The 21,036-nt window shown below is 41.6% G+C and overlaps 1 protein-coding gene across 3 annotated transcripts in view; it reads right to left on the bottom strand.

The window, feature by feature from the left end:
- Window positions 1–21,036, bottom strand: part of DGKD (diacylglycerol kinase delta) — a 57,484-nt gene that overhangs the window by 13,412 nt on the left and 23,036 nt on the right. For all 3 annotated transcript variants that reach the window (XM_021544386.3, XM_021544389.2, XM_021544388.3), the window contains 16 exons: window positions 13,299–13,403; window positions 12,357–12,489; window positions 11,683–11,789; window positions 11,033–11,158; window positions 9,875–9,977; window positions 9,204–9,366; window positions 7,094–7,202; window positions 6,217–6,356; window positions 5,410–5,494; window positions 4,753–4,847; window positions 4,565–4,664; window positions 4,134–4,407; window positions 2,195–2,356; window positions 1,359–1,487; window positions 440–536; window positions 42–152 (listed from right to left, as the gene is read on the bottom strand). In XM_021544386.3, coding sequence (XP_021400061.1) covers window positions 42–152; window positions 440–536; window positions 1,359–1,487; window positions 2,195–2,356; window positions 4,134–4,407; window positions 4,565–4,664; window positions 4,753–4,847; window positions 5,410–5,494; window positions 6,217–6,356; window positions 7,094–7,202; window positions 9,204–9,366; window positions 9,875–9,977; window positions 11,033–11,158; window positions 11,683–11,789; window positions 12,357–12,489; window positions 13,299–13,403 — 2,039 coding nt within the window. The remainder of the gene's footprint in view (window positions 1–41; window positions 153–439; window positions 537–1,358; window positions 1,488–2,194; window positions 2,357–4,133; window positions 4,408–4,564; window positions 4,665–4,752; window positions 4,848–5,409; window positions 5,495–6,216; window positions 6,357–7,093; window positions 7,203–9,203; window positions 9,367–9,874; window positions 9,978–11,032; window positions 11,159–11,682; window positions 11,790–12,356; window positions 12,490–13,298; window positions 13,404–21,036) is intronic.

Below are 21,036 nucleotides of genomic sequence, written 5' to 3'. Positions count from 1 at the left end.
CTTTTGGCATGGTTCCAAAGATCATTTAAAACCAAACCCACCTGCATTTCTCTGGGTGCTCATCACGTTTGTTGTTGAAGTCCAAAGAAATCTTTGCATCCAGTCCAATTCCAAAATAATTATTCATGACACACTTCTCAGTGTAACATTCTCTGCCAAACAGAAGAACAAAACTTCCACTCATAAGTCTTAGTACCATTTGGTGCGTATCTCACACAGAATCATTTAGATTGGAGAAGACCACCAAGCCCAACTGTGTCAGATGTGTGTCACTGCACACTCCATAAGCTGATCCTTAAGCTCTAAAATCCAGCATATGGATCCATTTATGGAACTCCAGGTTGTTGCAGTCCATTACTTTGGTCCATAAACAAATCCCCCTCTCTGCTGACGTCTGCAAATGCCCATGCCCTCCCTTCCAGCTCCTGAGCATACTCACAGATTTTCAGGCTCAGAGTTAAAGGGATCAGCATGGATCAACAATCGGCTGATGACAGAGCTCCCAGGCAAAGAACCTGACATGCCAGCACGGATATCTGTAGGAAAATTGACCATGAAGAAGAGCATGACTAATAATAAGCAGAAAACAGGTAACTTCAATCTCAAGGACAAGATAAAAAGAGTTGATACATTCTTCCCTGTCACTCATGAAGAAAGTAAATAGCATTAATGCCTTCTTTCACCCCAGAGGTTAGTTCTTTTCACAAGGAGAATATCCCTGATACAGTGAAGAGAGTAAAAGGAGCAGGACTGAAGCTATGATCCAAGTAATTCAAGAATTACTGTCTCCTGCTTCTTAAATTATTAACTGGTGACCTACAAATAGTAGGTTTGTCAGAGAGAAAGGAAATGATCTGCTTCCAGAAGGAGCAATTTGAACAAGTAATTTGGGCGAAGAGATGGAAAGATACTGCTACACTGATGGGGAGAAGTTGCTGCACATCATTTGAGAGGTAGGAATTCTGCTGAGTCTGCACACTTCCAGTCACTTCACATAAAGGAACTGCTGCTCTCAACCTATGGCTGCCATTCTTCAGAAACTGTTCTCAACAGCATCATCTCCCCCTTCTCATGGTTACTTTGAGATAAGTATCTCCTTGCAATTGGCATCTAAATTCTGCCACTTCATGGCATTAATAGAAATATGTGTCTAGGTCTTAGCTACAAACTGGAAAATACTACAGCTACAAGCCTCCACTTGCAATTATCCACAAAGGGATTTCTCTCATGGTTGACCTTGCACAAAAGGGCACCTGGCAGGACAATCTCATGTTTTCACATGAGGACTGCAGCCTGTGCTGCAGTCACCCATGCTCCAGTTGGCTGCCTCAGTGGGAAGTGGTGGGTGTTACACCTACTTGGGTAGAGGATTTTTGTGTTCAGCATTGGCAAGTTGTCCCGGCTTCCTGTCTGGGGAGGAAGAGATGCAGAGCTGCCCAGTGACAAACTTCCTTTGTTTATTAGTCTTTCACAAGGAGACTTGGAGGCTGTAAAACACAACACAAATTTGGCTATTGACAAACATAGTGCTGTGATTCAGACCAGCACAGGCCAAGCAGCAAGACTGGGTTAGGAATCACTCAACAGCAAAACACTTGAGCCACCCCCAAAACAAAGTGACAGAATCAGTCACTAAGAGACAGAGATGTCAGATATGTGCTGCTGGAAAACCCCACAAATTGGAAGTACCAAGATGCCACAAGAAACAGAGATGAGAAAAAGCTGGTGCCTGCAGCACAACAGATAGGGTATTTGGCTCCAAATCAATAATCAGGGAAGTTCCTAATGTATTAGCAGTGATCAGAGATCTCTAACAAATTACTCACATAACACAATTATTAAAGCAAACTGGCTGCTGCTCTCTGTCATCTGCAAAGGATGACATGAAAAGTGCTCAAGACTGTCCTTGTCCAAGCACTGAAAGCCAAGAGAATCCAGATTACTGGCTAAAGTGCAAGAAAATTTCTTGGCTTTATATACTAAAATCATGGACCAGCTATGAGAGATGCAGCGAAAAAAAGAGTGTATCATGCATAGGCTAGAACACAGAAATGTGCAAGGCCTGAAGAGCAATCATGCAAAAATTTGAGAACAGAACACAAGGTAATACACATAACACCTCCTTCCCTTTTTATAACTAACAGAATTATAATCCACAGGCAAGATCTGCATGGTGGCAGCCCCACAGCAGTACCTTTCCTCTGGCTCCTCCCCTTGGACACTCCATAGCTGCTGCTATGTGATGACTGCATGGAAATTTTATCTTCGTTCCTCAGCTCCTTGCCTTCCTCAGAGGCTGAGAGACTAAGGAGGAATCCCTCTTGCTCCTGGGTCTGAGCATTCTGCTCATCTACAGCTGTATGAAGAGATAAAGTAGGTGAGTACCTCACAGCTCTTCTGGCAAGGAATACCTCCCACTCATGTATATATCAACAAGATGGGATTCTAAATGTCCTGATTCCTTAAAGGAAAGAACAGGAATAACACAAAGCTTTCCTTTATCATTTGTCTCAGATCTGCTCTGGAGAGCTTTTGGAACCAGGCTGGCTTAGCCTCTTTGATTACTTTGAGCTCTTTAGCAGTCAGGCTCTAAATAGAAGTGTCTATTTTTAATGCCACAGGTACTCAGGCATCCTGAGATGTAAACTGTGTAAGAGGTGATGGGCTTCCATTTATTTGCACTTAGATGTTGCCAGGAATTCTAACCAGACAGACATGAAACGATTAATGAATTTCCTGTTTGTTTAATCTGTAGTGGTGCAATAACATAAGGCAATTGAAATGGGGACTTAGACACATGTAATCAAAAAAGAAGAAAACAGCAGTCAGTAAAAACCAATACAATGAGAGGAAAGAATCAGACTGCATACTCTGGAAGAAGAAAAATCGTTTGGAAAAGCAGAACAAATACATCTTAAATATAACTGGAGTTTGCTTGAGAGCTCGTAAGATTTAAACACTAGCATGCTGTCTAAAGAAATCAAAACTTCCCTTTGCAAGTAATCAACAAGTCTTTGCCTCCCCAGCAGCTCTGAATGCCCTCAGCTGTTCTACCAGCTCACCCCCTTCTTTCAGTCTGTTCATCTCCCTTGTGCTGACCCTGTAGTTCATCAGATCTACCCATCCTACCCACTTGTGCAGCAGAAACAGGAACACGTCTGGCTGTAAACATTGCTTGGGCTCCAATAGAACTTCACAGACATCAAACTGGCCTAAGGTAAGCAGCACCAAAGTGAAGGAGCAGTGAGATCAAGGCCTATTTCACCAGAAGTAGGCTGTTTGTTGGACTTCCACTATTCAACTCCAGCAAATGTTGTACACAGTGCTGCAGTGCTGGAAATCCAAGCAACATTGCAATGATCTTTTAACTTGCTACACAGTTGTTCAGAGTGCACACCTGGGTATGCATGGATGTTAGATCTGCAATTTCAATGCTTTTGTCTCCAGTAACAATCTGTAAAGTACTTCCTTTGGTGTCAGTTAACTAACACTTGGAAACTGATGCCTTTCAAAGGAAAAGAAACTTGGAGCATTGGGGGTGTGTGCCTGGAGACAGACAAGGGTCAAAACGTGGAGAAGAGGCTCACCTGCCTAAGAAGTTAACATCAGAACAGAACTGACTTGCACCAAAGTGCAGTATTATATGTTTTACCCATGGACAAAACTCATTTAAGAAGTTCCTGCCCTCTCCTGCAGCTGTACAACATCAATGTTTTGTTGGCCTCTGCTATAAAGAAATTGAAACAATGTTAAAATACTTAAAATCCCTTCTTCCAAATATTTTCAGATCTGTTTTACAGCAAGGCCACACAAAGAGCTGCACTGACACAATTGTGGTATGGGTGGGGACAGGAAGGAAATGCAAATTAACAGCATGGGAGGGTAGGAACTTCCTAAACCAGCCCGCTGGAAAAGAACACACCTTGAACTTCACACTCATTTACTAAGCAATGTTTCCAGAAGGTGTGCTTGGCAGAGATGACACTGAAACTAAATGGCCAGAGTTACTGAATAGCGTTTCTAGCTCAGGAAAGCTGCTTTCAATAAAGATGTCTGCTGCTTCCCAGAATAAAGGAAATTTACACTTCTTAAGAGGCTGTAGGAAGTGACAAGTAGGACTCCTGACAGGTTACCTTTCTCTGCATGCTCTATTATCTGGCGAATGGCTTTTTTCAAGCTGTTGGCTCTCAGCATGAGCTGCTCTCGGGGACGGAATATCTGGGGCCGTGCAGTGCAGGCCGAGCCCACTGAGAGCTCACTTGAAGAGTCACCAGCACTGCCCGACCCATCCCCATCCTCCGTCTCCTCTGCAATGGTGGGAGGAGGGTTGGGCAGAGAGGAAGATGCTTGAGATTCATCATTCAGTGTCTTCAGCAATGAGTCCAGCTTCTCCTTCAGGACAGAGCACTACATGAAGAAGAACGACATTTGAGTAGAACAAAACAGTTGCCTGGGTAATTCATTCTTTTAGTGCTAACTGAACTGCTGCTAACCCAGTTCTCTGAAAACAGAGCAGTTTTACACTTCAGAAGTAGAAACCCAAACATTTTTTTTCAAATTTTACCTTCCTGGCCATGACCTCTGACTCCTCTGAGCTTTCTGTTGCCTTCTCATAGGCTTTCCCTACTCGAGCCACAAAATCCTTCACTGTCTCACAAAGTACTCTAGACAAAGGAGCAAAACAAAATCATGCAAGGGTTGTTGCAGGATTTTCACAGTGAAATTTAGAGCAGTTGTCCTCTAAGTACTCACTTGGCTGAGGAGATCACCACTGAGTGTTGGTCAGAAGTCAAAATTTTGGACAAATGAGCAGCCACAGAATCTTCATAGCAGAGAATCTTCTGCACCTGTTGACAATCAGAAAAGAAACACTGAGGTGCTGCTTCTCAACATTACAACATACGCTGTGAAATCCTGGCTCCTCTAAGAGTACCTATCACTCTACAGATTCTTTTTGCCCTGAAAAAAATCCACAGTCCAGGGCTCTGTTACTCACTGAAGACCTGAATCTGATGAAGAAACTAATTCCGAACCGACAAATCATCAGCAGTTCTTAGAGTCTCTGACCAGCTGCAAATCTAAAAGTACTGGGGGTCTTCATGCTATGAAGAAACTGCTATGCAGTTTTCCACTATTTCAACAACTAGACATAATGAAGCAAATAAAAGCCAGTAATTTCCTTTCCATTCCATTCCAAAGTACCTTCTCCTCATCCCTCATTATGGTTGTTGACTCTAGTAACCCAACCTCCATCTTTCTCCATCACACTTCACTGACTTAAAGCCCCAGATCTTTGCAGCTCTGGGTACATCCATGGCTCAGCTCTGCTCCACTGGAGCTCAGCCACTGCCTCCCATCTCGTGTGCTCCAAGGCTGATGCTCCAGTCCCCTGCCCCTCCTGAGAGGTACCTCTGAATTCTCACTGCAGTCTTCAGTAACTGTAGAAGTGGAGGCCTGGCGAGGGAGTTTGGTTTCATACACCATGATACTCCACCTGTTGAAAACCATACTTATCACTACAATACAGATGGTTTCCTCTGTTATCCAAACATAACAGATTAGAACCTAAAAGCAGAACAAACTGTGCTTTGGGGAGCCATCACCGATATAAAGAAGCCACAGAGTGGCAGTGGAAATATAGAAGGGCTGAACTGGGGAAGAAGGAAGCATGACACTATGAACAGTATTTACAGCACAGGGAACATCTCTACTTCTTCCTCTCCACAAAAATTTCATTGGCATTACTTGTTTCAACGTAAGAGACGCCAAGATGCAACTCTAAAGACATGAGACAGTCTTGTATATCATGTACAAAGACATATACAGGAGATATCAATACCAAGCGTTGACACCCACTACTGCATTTGGCTTTTACTTCTAAGCCACTCAAGATAAATTAGTTTAGATTTCCAAAGAAGAAATTGCTTTAAAAAAAAGTCATAACTTTAAGGCTGTCTTAGGTTATGATGTAAATTTAGTTTCAAACTAGGACAAAGAAATCACAAATTCAAATGATGAGGACTCTGGGACAAAAGAGAGGACACTGGAACCCAGATAATTTCATTTTCTCTTGCGAGAGGGTATCAATGACAAAAATGTTATCTGGCATTAATAAGAGGTCCAAAAGCTTGGCAGAGTCAGGACTGCCCTGTTCTCCTGGAAGGATATCTTCACACAACTCTTGAAGAGCAGATGATGCTATTGATGGTTACACACCTGTCCAGCATTTTGGTACTGGCCCTCTCCAACTTCTCCAGGATCTGCGGGAGCTGGGTATCATCATCACAAGCAGAACCCCAGCCTAAAACACGGGCAAGGTCATTCCCTGTTCCCAAGGGCAGCACTCCCAGTTGGCACTGCATCAGAGAACAGGAAAACGAAAGTGATATTCAAATGGTGAAACATGAGCCAGGAACAGACATGAGTAACATGACTGATTCCTTAACCCACCAGTCACTGGAAAACAGCTAATCCCAGGGTGGGAGAAAGTAACTGGATGGGGAAAACAGCCAGAATAGCATACAACTAAGGAAAAATTTCCTCTAATTTTGGTTGTGAATTGAGAGAGGAGCATTTTACAGCTACCATCTCAAGGAGCACCTCACTATAGTAAACCTCCTAGAGGTTTATATTTAGCCATCAGATGGTGCCATTGTGTTTCTGTAAAATTAGTACAGACAGTTCCCAGGCAAAACACTGTATGATATCTGTACCCCGGTGAAGTTTCAGCCTATCCCTAAGACTCAGATACTACACCACAAGAATTAAAGGGAACAGAGCATAACCCATGTGGAACTCCTAAGTTTCCTAACCACATCCCTTTCAGACCATGTCTCTACTGGCAATAGAGCAGGACTACTCAGAACTACTCCAAAAGCTGATCTTGTGGAGGAACATTGGAGACAGGCATAAAGAATTAATCCATGACTGGATTTATTTATTGCAGAAAACTAGTGCAAGAGCACTGCTACAGTAAGCTTTTGGCAGCTTCAGTCCTGGGGCAAATGATATCTGCATGACCAAGTAAAGTCCTCTTCAGCCCATGCTATTGTTACTTCATTCCCTCATCCAACCAAGCTCTTAGGGCAGGTACCTGCTTGTGAAGGTTGAGGCTATCAATTTCAGAGAGAACCCAGCCAACACTTCCGTCCCCACCACAAACTAGAATCCGGAAAGTGTCAAATTTCTGGAATAATCGTAAACTACAGAAAAGAGAAAGAAAAAAGCAAGAGGGAAAAACAATCAGCTGTTACAGAAAGAAATGATAATTCCAATCTAGGTAACAAACATGGCAGTGTTGCTTAAAGTAGGCACTGATTTTGCAATGAATACAGGCCACTGCCAGATTACAGATGAATTTAAATGGTTATAATTAAAGGATTATAAATACAGCTAAGCAATTTACCATAGCTATTCACTACGGAAATATCTCCCAAGACATACTTGTCTACTAAAGCAGGACACTTTTGTCTCTACAGAAGAGGAGACAAGCATGTGACAGCTGATTATCCATTGAATTAACTCTCTCTTGCAGCCTTGCTGCATCCAGCCTAACACTAGTTATTCGTCACAGTTCTAAGTGCTCTGATGTCACTGCCTTCACACTCACAGCCACACCAATTAAAGCAAAGCTCCAAGAGGGGGATCTTCATGCAGTCAATCAGCCATGAGACAACTGCAAGAGGATGTAAAACATCACAAGCTTTAGTTCTGCTGGGAAAGCAAAATAAATCACTGCTCTGGTGCCTTGTTTGTCCCACAGGCAGACCAACATCTCACCAGTGTGAATTTCTCCCATCACCCTTTTCCAGAATAATAAAAACAACCTCTCCTGTTTGAAACTGTGCTTCCTACTGAACATTTTTGAGATCTGCTCTTGCTTTTATTTTGGCTTCATATGTATGTTTTTTACTATTATTACCTAAACAAGATTTGCTGTAGTACACAAAAATCCTTATTTTATCAAGCATTGCTGACGCACAGAAGATGACTGCCAGAAATGATAGTATCTTATGCTACAAGTCTGACTAGCATCAGCTGAAAATATTCAAATTATCAAGAAGCAGGCTTTACTCTGTACCATCACTTCCTTTTTAAGCAAATATATAAGAGCAGCTGTTTTAGAAGTGTGCACCACAGCTCGAGAAGGTAACTGATTCCCTCTTTTTCATTCCTGCTTAAAAGCAAAATTCCTCACAACAGTCAGTCTGGCTGGGGAGAGGAACAAGAAAGCACTTAATTTTATAAGTCTTTTATAAATTATTTTTCAGTCAAACACATCACCTCAACAGAATACTGCGATTTTAAATGCCAGGGTTTTGCAATATGCTATAGCAAAGAACCACAACAATTCTCAGGAGAGCAGAACCCAATGACCACTAATCCAGGAACAGACACTCCCAGACTTAGCCCCCTGCATCTATAGATCTGGTCAAAGACTGGGAGTCACTGTGAGGAAAAGACGAAGGAAATTCACCTTGTGTTGGCTCTTACAACAGAAAAACATATGGAAGTGAACATACTCAAGACCAAACTTTTCTTTTAAGTGAGAGTTGCAGAAATACACAAAATAAGTTTATTTCACAGCACTTACTTTTTTTTATATACACAGATACTCTAGCATAATGTGGCAAAAAGTCTGAAACATAACTTAGATCCTATGGCAGAACCAGTTTTACCAAATACACTCGTAAGAGTCTCTCCACAATATCACCACAAACTCTTTGAGGGATGGAAGTTTCACAGACTTCTCAGGTAAGTTATTTCTCAATAAATCTCATCTTGACAATATTAATTTGCTATCTATGACATCTGTCTGTTCACTTGAGTTAACTGAAATTAACTTTTCTTAGCACTACATGAGGATGCCTGTTAAAAGACTACTGACAAATTTTCTTATGGATTCAAGCTTTCCATGCTTGGTCTTCTTCCAGAGGAGTGTTTCTGGAATTCCCCAAAAATGCCTCAAGCTGCCTTGCTCCTACTGCTGAATGGATACAATAACCTTTTTGACAACATTTTTGGTTTTAGTTAATCAGTAACACTTAACAAAGAGAGAGGAAAACCCCTCCAAACCTCACCTATTTAGTTTTCTCTGAGGAATAGGTTCCCTGCTATATTTGAGAATGAGCTTAACCAAGTAAGTCCCTCATACTTTTTGGGTATTTATAAGGAATTTTTGTTTCCAAAAAATATCTGCCTACCCAAGGTGAGGTCCTCCATTCATGAGGTCAAAGACCTGGGCTGGATTCAGCAGTTGTTTGAATCTTCGTAGAAATTTTACACCTTGGTTGTCCCCACTTTTTGAGTTGACAAAGACCAACAAAGGGCTTGTGCAAGAAGGGGGACAGGTGGCTTTCCAGAAACCTGTTGGGTCAAAGGGAAGAGAGAGGGAGGAAAAGTCAAGAGATGTGAAGCTGCCCATGGGGATGGATGGAGAGAAAAAACAACAGCCCAAACCCCAGCCCAGCTATGAAGAAGCTAATATTTTCCTTGTGCTTATGGCACTCACTGGGTGAATGCCAAATGTGCACAGCCCTGAATCCAGCAAGAACCACACCTCATGCTGCCAAATGTCACATTTATCTCCTAGCAGTGTGCCAAAATTTTCAGCTTCCCCAACCTCCCCAAATTGCTTCCGCAATATAGTTATTGTCAATAAATTTAATCAGCTGCAGCTCAGCAAACACTGATATTAGAGGGAGATAAACTGAATGCAAAAGCAAAGCAAACAGCTCGCTGCCATACTCAGCAATGGCTTCCAGTGGCGAGTTTCAGCAACAGCAAAAGCAGGATTTTTAGCATTAATAGTGCCAGGTGAAGTGACTACGACTGAGAGGAAAAGAAAGAAATGCTACTTACTAGGAGTACTTACCATCTGAATCAATGCTGTTAAGAGCAGTAGGAGGAATGACAGACACTTTGCAGAGCCCAAGAGGGCACTTGTTTGGCAACAACTCTTTACATGCTGTGTGTACCTGGAAAAACCACAAAAAGAAGAATAATTCAGACTCTTTTGGACATTGTGGTGTAACTCCTAAAGCTACCCAAAAGAAGTTGTAAGAGGAAGAATGGCGGATGGGGTGAAATCACCAAAAAATGTCAACTGATAAATTTATCGATAAAATTATTTTAAGAATGATATAATCAGAGCCTTCTACGAATTCTTTTTCCATTAGTATGTACTTTCCTGCCATTTGAATTTATGAGACCTGCACTTCAAGTGCTGAGAGAACCAGATAACAGATTCTGTGGCTTTAGGAGCCTTCAGGCATTCTGCTTTCAAAATCCCAGCCTCAGCTGAGAGATCTGAAGTAGCAACAAAAGAAAAAGCTGGGAAATCAAGAGAACAAGAAAGCAAAAAACAAACCAGGAAGACATGAGGGATATAAGAGGTAAATGAAGAAGAGATTATGAAGCCACTCAAATAAGGAAATAAAAAGCCGAGCAGGGCTTTTCTGGTACAAAGACTGTAAGATAGAGGGTTTGCTTGGCATTTGAGCCCCTCATTCTAAAAACATATTTTGTGATATTTCTATTGATATTATAGACAGCTGAAAACATAGCAAGATCTGCATCACTTCAGTGGTTAGGCAAGAGCAATCTATTGCAATGGAAGGGAAATTGCTATTATTAAAATAGCTGAGTATTCTTTATAGTTTGTTACACTTTTTCAAACTGCAGAAATAACAAATAGTGGCTCCTTAAAATCCAACGTAGTCCACGGCAGAAGCTTTGATTCATGTCTGCTGTACTTAGGTTCTTCTATGAAAGCTCACTCTCAAAATAAAATGAGCTTGGCTAGAAACAAGATACTTTTTTCAGGTCTTGCATTTATGTATCACAGCAACACTTATGAGCACAAATTAAATTCCTATTTCTTGCAGAACAATAAAGTCCTTCATGGCAAACACTAACAACATGGTTAGAGATTTTATTCTAAGCAAGTGTCATTCAAAGAACATACCATAGAGCTGATCAAAAGCTGTCCTTTTACTGAAAGGACACTTATGATCACACTTATTCAACTCACCATGGCTTTGCACCACAGGCAGCGCCAGTCTTGCAAACGCAGGACACTGCCACAGGTTTTATCACACACAGTGCATTTCGCACTCACAGGCAGGTTTCCTTCCAGCCACTGATGTGGCATTGAGATCTGCAAAAGGTACAGAGGGACAGAAGCTTAAAGATACAGAAGGCATCATGACTCTGAGATACCTAGAGAAGCAAGTCTTTATATGCACTGTTTAAGGACGGCAAAGGCAATTTCTAGAAAACACCTAAGGACCAATTCAGGAATTTTACATCATGCTCAAGCACAAAGATTCCAAGTGACTCACCCCAGGCTACCCAGGAAACACTGATTTTGCATCCAAATATGCTAAGGTGCTGTTCCAAACACTCATTTCTTTTTCTTTTGCCAAAACTTAGATCAAGTTCCCCATGCCTCTAATTATTCAGTCTCAACTCCCCCAGGCCACAGCAGTTTATTTCTACTCAGGAGTCCCTTGCTATCCTGGCTGGACTTTTCACACAAAAATCTCATACTCTAGAAAAAAAGCAGAAATCTTTTCCATGTAAAGGCAGATTCTGCTATTTACAAAGTGAAAAAAAGCTACAGAACACAAGGCAGTGCTTCCATATCAAGGTAAGGCTGGAAAAATTCAGACTAACACGTACCCCATCTTCATCCTCAATGATATCCTTCCCAATAGAGGCTAGAGTTGTCCACTTGCAATTGTTGGTTGCCCGCACAGCACACCGCTTGTGGGCTTTAAACTTGCACACTAGGGAGGAAGAGATGAATGTAATTAATCCTGCCTCAGGAGGTCTAACGTGGCAGTGTGTATTTAGCTCCAGAAGAAAGCATGGGCACACTCTATCCTCCTGAGCACCACCAAAACAATCAACGGTGTTTGGATCTAGCTATTAATTCTTGCCTTGTCATTTTTTCCAGTTGCTTGTACAAAGCCTAGTGATCATCTCGTTAAATTTAACATGATTTTACACAGTCACACACTCCTCCGTCATTTTACAAAGCGTAGGTGTCACCGCATTCATGTTAGACACATGAGCTGTGCCAGGCATTTCTGCTAAGCCAAAGCTGGGAAAAAGGAACTCCTGGCATTCAAACATTAAACAAGGATGTTCTTACAAATACAGTTATTCCCGTGAATGGGAGTCCTCTTGTGAATATTCTCTCAGGAATCTCAGAAGTGTCTGAGACACACTTCTGCACTGTCATTGCAGACAGACATGACTTTAATAAGGGATGGCAGTATTTGGGTATATGGGCAAAAACAAAAATAAAACGAGGCTGTTCCTCCCCAGGCAGAAGACGAGGGCACACTTACCTTCACAGGACAGCCCATGTGACGTGACCCCAGACAAGGCCTCCCGACACACGTTGCAGTACGTTGGCCGGGCATGGGAGCAGGCGTACCAGTTATGCATCCCTGAGAAATGGTCCATGCTGTACTGGGTAGACTGACAATATAAATGTATTACAGCAAGGTCTAAAGTAGAGCAACAAGGCTTTTTTTGCTCAGAAGAGCTGCACAAAGCAGTCAGAAAAAGCAGAAACAGAGTACTTTTTCACTAGGAAAGAGTGGGCCACATGTAGTTCATACACATTTGCTGAAACTCAAGAAGGTCTCTAAGGCAAAAGAGACTACCTGAAGAAGCTACATCTTCATTACAGCTCCTGTACCACCTCTCATCCTAGTCTTACTACAAATGTGTCTGGAGAAATGAACTGGATAATTTATCTGCTAGAATTTATCCCCACTTTTTTGTCTGATTAAGTTTTTAGAAAGATCAGCTCCCCAACCTAGCTCATTCTGTAGCAGAGAAATGCTTGTGCCAGCATAAGGGAGGCAAGCATCAGAGTGGGGAAAACACAAGACAGCTTTTTGTGGTGATACTGCTGGTCTCACTCAGCCCCAGGAAGCAGGCAGATGCACTTAAGTTGACATAATATCAAGCAGGCAAGATGTGAATTGGGACAGGGAGAATAATTGAAAAATTAAATGACAGTGGGAGGGGAACTTGGCTTCATAACCTATCCATGCTCTGAAAATTCTCTCTGAATTGCCAAGGGAGCATATACAAAGCCAAACATTCTTTGGAGAATCACTTCAATTTATTTGTGATAAATTTTACAGAAAGCGCTAACACTATTAACCGTTGTAGTCAATAAAATTACTTCTATTAAGTTCATTGGAAGCTGACTCTCAAAACAAGCTGTGATTTAGCAGAGGAAGCACAGAATACAAAAGAACACATTCTCCTATTACCTCAAAATGTTCACGGTTTTGGACAGTCTTCAGTGCTGCAATCCAATCTTCCATCTCTTTTCTGTTGTCAGCACAAAGGATGAGTTTCCGACATGGAGTGATAATCTGAAGAGCGAGAAAATGAGGAGTGGATATATCAGTGAGAAACAGCAAGAGAATACCTTACCACTAGTGTTGAAGCTATTTTCAGAGCTGCACAATGAAAGCTATTTGCACCTCTGAACCGTGTTTTTCTTCCACCACAGCACACCCTGATTTCTTCCTAAACGTACAGAACCACCAAGATTTTAGCTGTCATTCCCAATACTGAACTGAGTAAAGAAATCTCTCATACCTAAATAACAGCACAACACAAATCAAGCACGGAGCATCAGGAGTAATTATGAGCAGACCTTGCATAAGTCTTTTTAAAGGACTTACTGTACTTTCAAAACTGGTAAGAATATTAAGACATTTTATTAATAGCATAGTATACAAGTTTCTAGCAATTAATCAGGTAACATACTCTACAATATAATTCTAAAAACTTGTTTAGTCATGATAATTTGTTTAGTCTCCCTCATGGGGAGGGGAGAAATAAAGCAAAATAAGCAATTTGAACCCTCATGTTTCCTGAGGGCTTGTTCTACATACCTAAAAGATATTCTAACAAATATTCCCCTATCAGGCTGAAGCTCTGGTGAGTTTACCTCCCTCCTACAATCCTGTCCTCAGTGTGTTTGTACCCTGGGCTAATTCCCATGCATTAGTTGCCCTGTGTTAAATAAACAATATTTAAACCAGCAGAAGACATGCAGGGTGGCCAAAGTTCCCCTTTGCCCAGGGAGGCACCAGGCCTCGGGGTCCTCTACCACCAACTCCCTCTCCTTCAGTCAGCTGGTGGCAGCAGAGAGAAATAAAAGCTCTGCTTTTCACAAGACCATGTCTGCTGTTCTCAGGGCTGCCCATTCAGCTGGAGCCCAGACTTGACTATACACCAACCCTTAATCTTCCTAAGACTAAAGTCTTTCTTTCCCACAGTGCAATTATCTCACTGACTCTTTTGCATACCTCTGTATTGATTTCAATCAAGCTGACTTAAATTAGATCAATACTGAAGTGTTTGCAAGACCTGGATTTAAGAAAAGCTGCATTAAGGTTGAGCACTGTTAACAAAAATCAAAAGGCTCCCTTTTATGTCAATTCTAAAAATTTCCAGCAGTCCAGACTCTGCTGTGCCCCTCTACATATAGTACATGAAAAAATCTGTCTACATCGTCTGCTTTTCAAGAAAATTGTACCTGAAAGAACGCATTAAAATAAACTAGGATTGTGTCAATCTCATGAGGCCCAACCATTCAGCCAAAGTTTTGTTAATGAACACTAAAACACCCACACACATCATCTGAATACCTGATATCCCAGCTTGCCAGTCTGTTTCTCAATTCTCTCATCATCATTCATAAGACAAATTAAAAATAAAAGCCTCTGAAGTAGAACACCAAACTTTTAGTTGATGTAGAACTGCCTCAGAGCATTCGCCAAGAAATGTGGATGTAATGTCAACAAAAAAGACACACCTGAAAAGTTCTGTTTTATTTTAAGACCTTCAATTTTCAAACTGTGTTTCTTTTCATTCACAGACTGCAGATTGCCCTGCAATAACACCACCTTACCCAGAGGCATGACCAATACCTAGTAACCGGTGCTAGAGGCACATTAAGTAGGCAATGAAAAGAACTAAATCCCTTTGTGAAGAAAGGACTGGCCAATCACATTAGAAACACAGTTTTTGCATTTGAAACATTCTATCTTGGACAAAATGACCTGATCTGTATCAACTGTAAGCCACATAAGTAAATATTTACACTATTTTAAAAATAAAACTTTGAAGAATTCCTCTCTTCTCTCACTTTCCTCTAAATATTTCCAGCTTTGAAAAAATTTATTTCCAAAGAAGGTAATCACAGGAATGCTTATTCTTCCCTGGGAAAGCAGGAAAGTGTTTAGTTAAACATATTTCCATCAAAAACTCTGTTATGTAAGAATGGTTGTCCTAAAGAAACTTTTTCCAGAGCATGAAACACTGATGCATAAATCAGTGTGAAGAGAGAGAAGAACAAGGAGCATGTTTGAGTCCTGCTAAGAGGATGCAGCTTTTCCCCTGCAAGTAAAACCAAGGTTAAGTAATTTGTTCAGACACCACTGGGCCTCACTTTCTTCCTGGTAATAAGGCCAGGAACATCTATAGTTGCATATGTACAACAGTAGCACATATAAAGTCCAAACATCCTAGGATGAAGCATCCAAATACCTTTCATGGCTGTAAAACCAGCCAAATTCTGTAAGGAACCACCAGTTCATTTGAGCTACTTGCATGCTCTGGAGCACTAGGGAAGAACAGCTTCAGAACATTCATACTCAGTGCTGTCCCTTTTCCTATTTTTCTGCCTTTTTGGGTGGACAGAAGAAAAATGCAAACTATAGCATAGTTTTTAATCACACTGGAAGACTAGAAATTTAAAACATTGACATAAAATACAGAAATACATTCCTTACATACAGAAAGACATTCCTTTGATAAGAATTAATTTCTGAGGCTACTGACTTCCTAGATAATTGGATAGATCATCCAATATAGAAAGCAATTAATTCCTTCTTAAGTCACCTACTGCATCATCTTAAAAATCCCCACATTCAGTGTTAGACAACCCTCTCTTCAAAGGACAAAGTTTATAAGACAAGAGGATAAACAAAGAGATCAAAAGATTTTCATACATGAATCATCCAGATAAAGAGTCACAGAAATACAATAAAGGGTCTATTGTGTAACTACAAACTGCAAATAAAAATGTAACTGTGCAGGACAAACATATGAAAAGCATTCCCTATTAGTCGGTTCAAAAGCATAATTTGCTCTGGGATTTATTGGTATTACCAGAGATGGGAAATGAAAGAATAAATCTCTTTAGAAAGCTCACTCCTAAGGAGAACAAACAGACTTCACTATGAAGCACAGACAAGATTCTAATGTAACTAGTGCAACAATTATTTGGGGAAATGAAGAAACCATCCAAACCTGTTTTCCTGATTAACATACAGCAGTATTACAGTTAAACATCTTAACAAGGATAATGAGGAATCCAGAAACATGTTAATAGCCCCGTTCCTTTGCAGAGCAGTTCAGCAGCTCTGCTGTTCACACACTCCACACTCCCCAGCCCAGCCCGGGTACCTGGCCAGCATCAGCCCCTCGTGCCTGCCCCGCAGCAGCTGCCAGCTCCTTCCTGCACAGGCTGCTGGGCAGCACGTGTGCTACTGCACTCACTGAGCAACAGAAGCTCACACTCCTCCTGCCACTGTTCCCTCCCTCTCCTTGAACCAGCTATTTCAGCTCCAGACATCCCCCTGCTGAGGGATACTGACACAGGGCTGTTACATACACTGCACTGTCCAGGCAAGAGCAATGATCAGTTTAACATCTCGCACAAAAATAAAACCATTCTTGTTGTCTCAAAAGAAGCCACACCAGTCTTCCCCCTGGAAAGCTGTCCTTTCCCAGCCAGGAGTCCAGAGAGTTCACTCTCAGCTACAGCTGCAATGAGCCACCACTCTGGAACACAAGGCTTTGTTATCCCTGTTGGTGAACATGGCTACAAACGAGCATGGACCAGCTATTTTTTTATGTTCCAGCTACAGCTTTTGACTAACATCCTGGAACAGTATATTCCACAGGATGACGACGCACTAGGTGAAGTAGCATTTCCTTTTATTTGTTCTAAATTTACAAAGCAGTAATGTCATCCAGTGACCTCTTGTTCTCATAAACGGAGAGCACAAAAACAACAATCTCACTGCTTCTGAGTTAGGATGAGGGCTGCCTTATTAGGAGCTAAAAAAAAAAAACCAACAACAAAAAGTCTTCAGATTTATTTTTAATCTCATAGATTTTTGGCCTGTTTCAGGATTGGCAGAAGTCTGAGCATTCCTGCCCCAAAACAGCTCAGAACTGTATTTAGATATGAGCAATTATGCAAATTAAAAGTGCTTGTTCTGCCTAAAAAGTGAGTATTAAAAACTTTTTTGATACTAAATGCTGCTGAACTTCTGGGTGTGATTCTTTAGATTTCACTCATTAGTAGAAACTGGGTGTCCAGTGCTCACTACATGGTGATATGATTGGCATCTAATCCTGACCAGAAAAAGAGCTCCACAGTCATAGGGGTGAAAAAAGGCTGCCAGTCCCTCTAATCACTCCTGGAGAGTCATAAAAAGACATGAAAATGGCAGAAAGGGTTAAAAACATTTCAAATAAGGATAAAGGTTAATTACTAACTTCTTACTGCATGCGAAACCCCTGAAATACATTTTGCAGAAATGGGGGTGATAGTTAGGTCCCCAGCAAGTAGTTAGTTGCCCTCCATGAGTCATCTCAAGTCTATTAGAGAACGTCTCAATTTTCAAGCTTGCCCATTCTAAATCTACAAAAACCTAAATCTGAAAATAACCACGCCTTCATTGGCTGTCTTATGCAAACACAGACACTTTTAACACTGAAAATTTAGCTTTATCTCCTCTCTCTGTCACACATGGCCCATTCTCTCTTACCAGCTGTTAACCCCCACCTCTCATGTTGACCCACACTCCTCTGTCCAAAACTAACACCAGTTTACTGACATTTCAAATCCAGTCAGCTAACAAACAGAGCCAACCAAAGAAAACTCCTCATTTCATGTTCTAAAAATGGACTAATGTCCCTGGATGTCCTTCCCTGATGAACAGCTGTGAATAATCAGATTCAAAAGGCAGTCCAAAAAAGACTCCTATATTAGACCAAATTTTAAACAGAAATCTGATATACTTCACCCTTTGTTGTACTGAGCAACTTTCCACTCCCCAACAGCTGGAGCATAAACTTCATCCTCTTGTCTTGCTGCCACCCAAGACAACTTTGTCATCTCTGCTCACCCGGGGCATTTTCTGGCTGCCCAGAAACTTCTCAGCAATAAAGTGACAGTGTAGCCAAGCATGTCCTGGGACTGTTTGTTATCAGAGTACATCTGGTGAGCTCAGTGACCACAAAAGATGGCAAAGCAAGTTAAGACCACACTGGCCCAATCACAGAGCTGACAGAAGAAATGCTGCGGGGGGGAAATGGGATGGGGGGACATTGAACTTCGCTAAATATAGTTTTCCTGATGTGTACATTTCTCAGAATGGCCAAATGTGGGGATATGTGAACACCTGCTCATTCTGATGCTTCCTTTTACTCATATCCTGTTCCAATACAGACTTAACATTCAAAGGTGCTAGCCATAAATCCCCCTAAGAGATCCTGAATTATTCCAAACAGTTGATGACTTGAGTACAGAAATAACAGGAATTTCTGGAGCTCTAGAGACCTAGAAACTAGAAAGAATAAAAAAAGTTGCAAAACCTTCAGTTTGATCACATATGGCAAAGGTAAGGAAACCATCCCTCACCTGTAGCTAACTGCTACGTCTGCTCTGTATGGTGGAGAATGATCTTGGCATCCTGAGAGCCCAAAATTCAGGAAGGAAAACTGGGTGAGACCATAATGAGGACCCAGCCATTTTTCCATTTCAGCTCCTGTTTCAGCAATAGCAGTAGTGAAATGAACACTGGAATACAGTAAAACACCTCACCTGTATTCATCAGCAAGGCTCACAAACCAGCAAATCCACTGTGCGTTAAACACAATTACTGAACTCACACAGGCAAAATGGATTAAGTGTGGACTAGCAAGTGCTACTGCCTCAGCAAATACACAAAAAAGAAGCCTGTGAAAAAGGGAGTAGAAAACAAAAATTTGAGATTCAAACCAGCCTGTCTCAATGACGTCTGTTTCTGAAACAATCTGGAGCTCAGTGTCAGGCCAGCAAAGCCCTAGGCAGTGTGTCAGTATGACTTTAGTAGGTCTCTACAGTTTGGAAGAGGGCAATAATATGAGTATCAAAGACTCATGAGGGTCCAAGCCTTGCCTTCTTCCACTGACTACAATCCTATTCTATTTTGCAATTCAGCTTTCACCCAGTTTTGCCAACAAATCCAATCCCATTAACTCACTGCAGAGGTCAATTAGAGCTCTCTAGAACTGCACCAACTATCTTTCCCCAAAATCTGGATGATATGGGAAAGAAAAGGTAGCTTTTTATATAACACTTGAGAAATGCACCTGTTTTGTATGTTTTTCAGAATGCAAGATCTTAATTTCCTGCTAAAATGACCATCTTCCACCCATGGAACTCTCATTTCCACCAAACAAAACAAGTCAATACTGTTATTATAGTTGTGCCAAACTCCTTTCCCATTTTTTTAAACAGTGGTAACAAGATTTTCCTTAAAGCCCTAAGTGCCCAAATACATTCACAATACACCAGCTATTTTATCCCCCCATGTGGCTGTTTTACCTTTGTTTTCAATCTATAAAATCCAGGACAGTTCATTTCTATAGGAAAGCAGGTCCAGCATGTGTTGTGGTTCTCTTTAGGACCATTTTTACTTTATTAGGTTCACATACCTTGCAATGTGTCCCTCCTGAGCCAGGGCAGCAGTGCATCTTCTCTGAGGATTAGCACTGGCACTTATTGCACTACGCTGTGCCGCAGGTCAAGTTCAACTCGTGCTGACCCTCCATCTGGGATTTCTCCCAGTCCCTATCATCCCCCATGCTGCAGCAGGAAACTAGACCAGTTATCCCTGGGAAAATTATCATCTCTCATACCAGGGTCACATTCCTACAGGCTTCTGGAAACTGTTCCTAAACAAGGCACATTCCTGTTCTTGGCAATCGGTAAGAGGAGCACAGACAAGAAGAGGATTTTAAGACTTTAACAACAACTTAACAGATGTCAAAAGCTAGAGCACGCCACTGTTAGCAGGTGAGAAAAGCAACTATCCTGGTAGTTCAGGTCTGTTAACCTCTAGAGATCTCCAAGGATGGAGCAGTACCCAATGGGAGTGGATATGGTGGCTGTACCAAGCACCAAAGAATCTTAGCACAGCTCCATTACCCACACACCCTCCACCTCATGCAGCAGATGCACATGCATCCCTTTACCTGTTTTCCAAAGGACACAGTCCTGCCAGGAAGAGTTCCTAAACAGAAACACTCTGTTCAGAAAGGCAACACATTTAGGAAGGTAAAGGAGTAAGCTTCCTACTCATTCAAACAGAAGTAAGCTCATGAAAAACAAAGGGGTAGGACTGTTCCCTCGTGGCAGAACTGTTGTCTCAGTGGGCTCACACATGGCAAGGTTGGCACCCAGTAAATCATAGCATTGAGCAATAAAAGACCCCACCAGTGGTAGGAAAATGACCTATTACAGAGAGTTCATTGTTAGTAGCAGCTCCTCATAGCCCCATAACTTTAGCAGGTTGATCAAAGGCTGGTAGCTAGCTAGCACAAAAGGAAATTAATACCTTTCAATTGTTTGATAAACCCAGGAGCTTTCCACACTGGGCCACCAGGCTAAGACAAGTCCTGTTCACGCACCATCACAAGCACCAGAAATAGGGAGGCAGCATTTCTGCAAGTAATGCTAGCAAGCCTCTCCCTGCATAAAATGGAGTCTCTTCCTTCCAGAGTAGCTTCTATGTAAAGCTGAACATGTCCTCAAATGACCACACATTGTTCTGCCCTTGTGCCCTCATCTGGAAGAAGCAGCTGAAATCTGCAGTCTTGCTCAGGAAGGTTGGTGAAACCATAATTCAGCATGACAGTTACAAAGAGCAAAGA

This window comes from Lonchura striata, chromosome 10, assembly GCF_046129695.1.
Source record: "Lonchura striata isolate bLonStr1 chromosome 10, bLonStr1.mat, whole genome shotgun sequence".
In the NCBI taxonomy this organism is placed as follows: Eukaryota; Metazoa; Chordata; class Aves; order Passeriformes; family Estrildidae; genus Lonchura; species Lonchura striata.
Note: the sequence above shows the minus strand (reverse complement) of the source record. Positions and strands in the feature narration are given on the sequence as shown.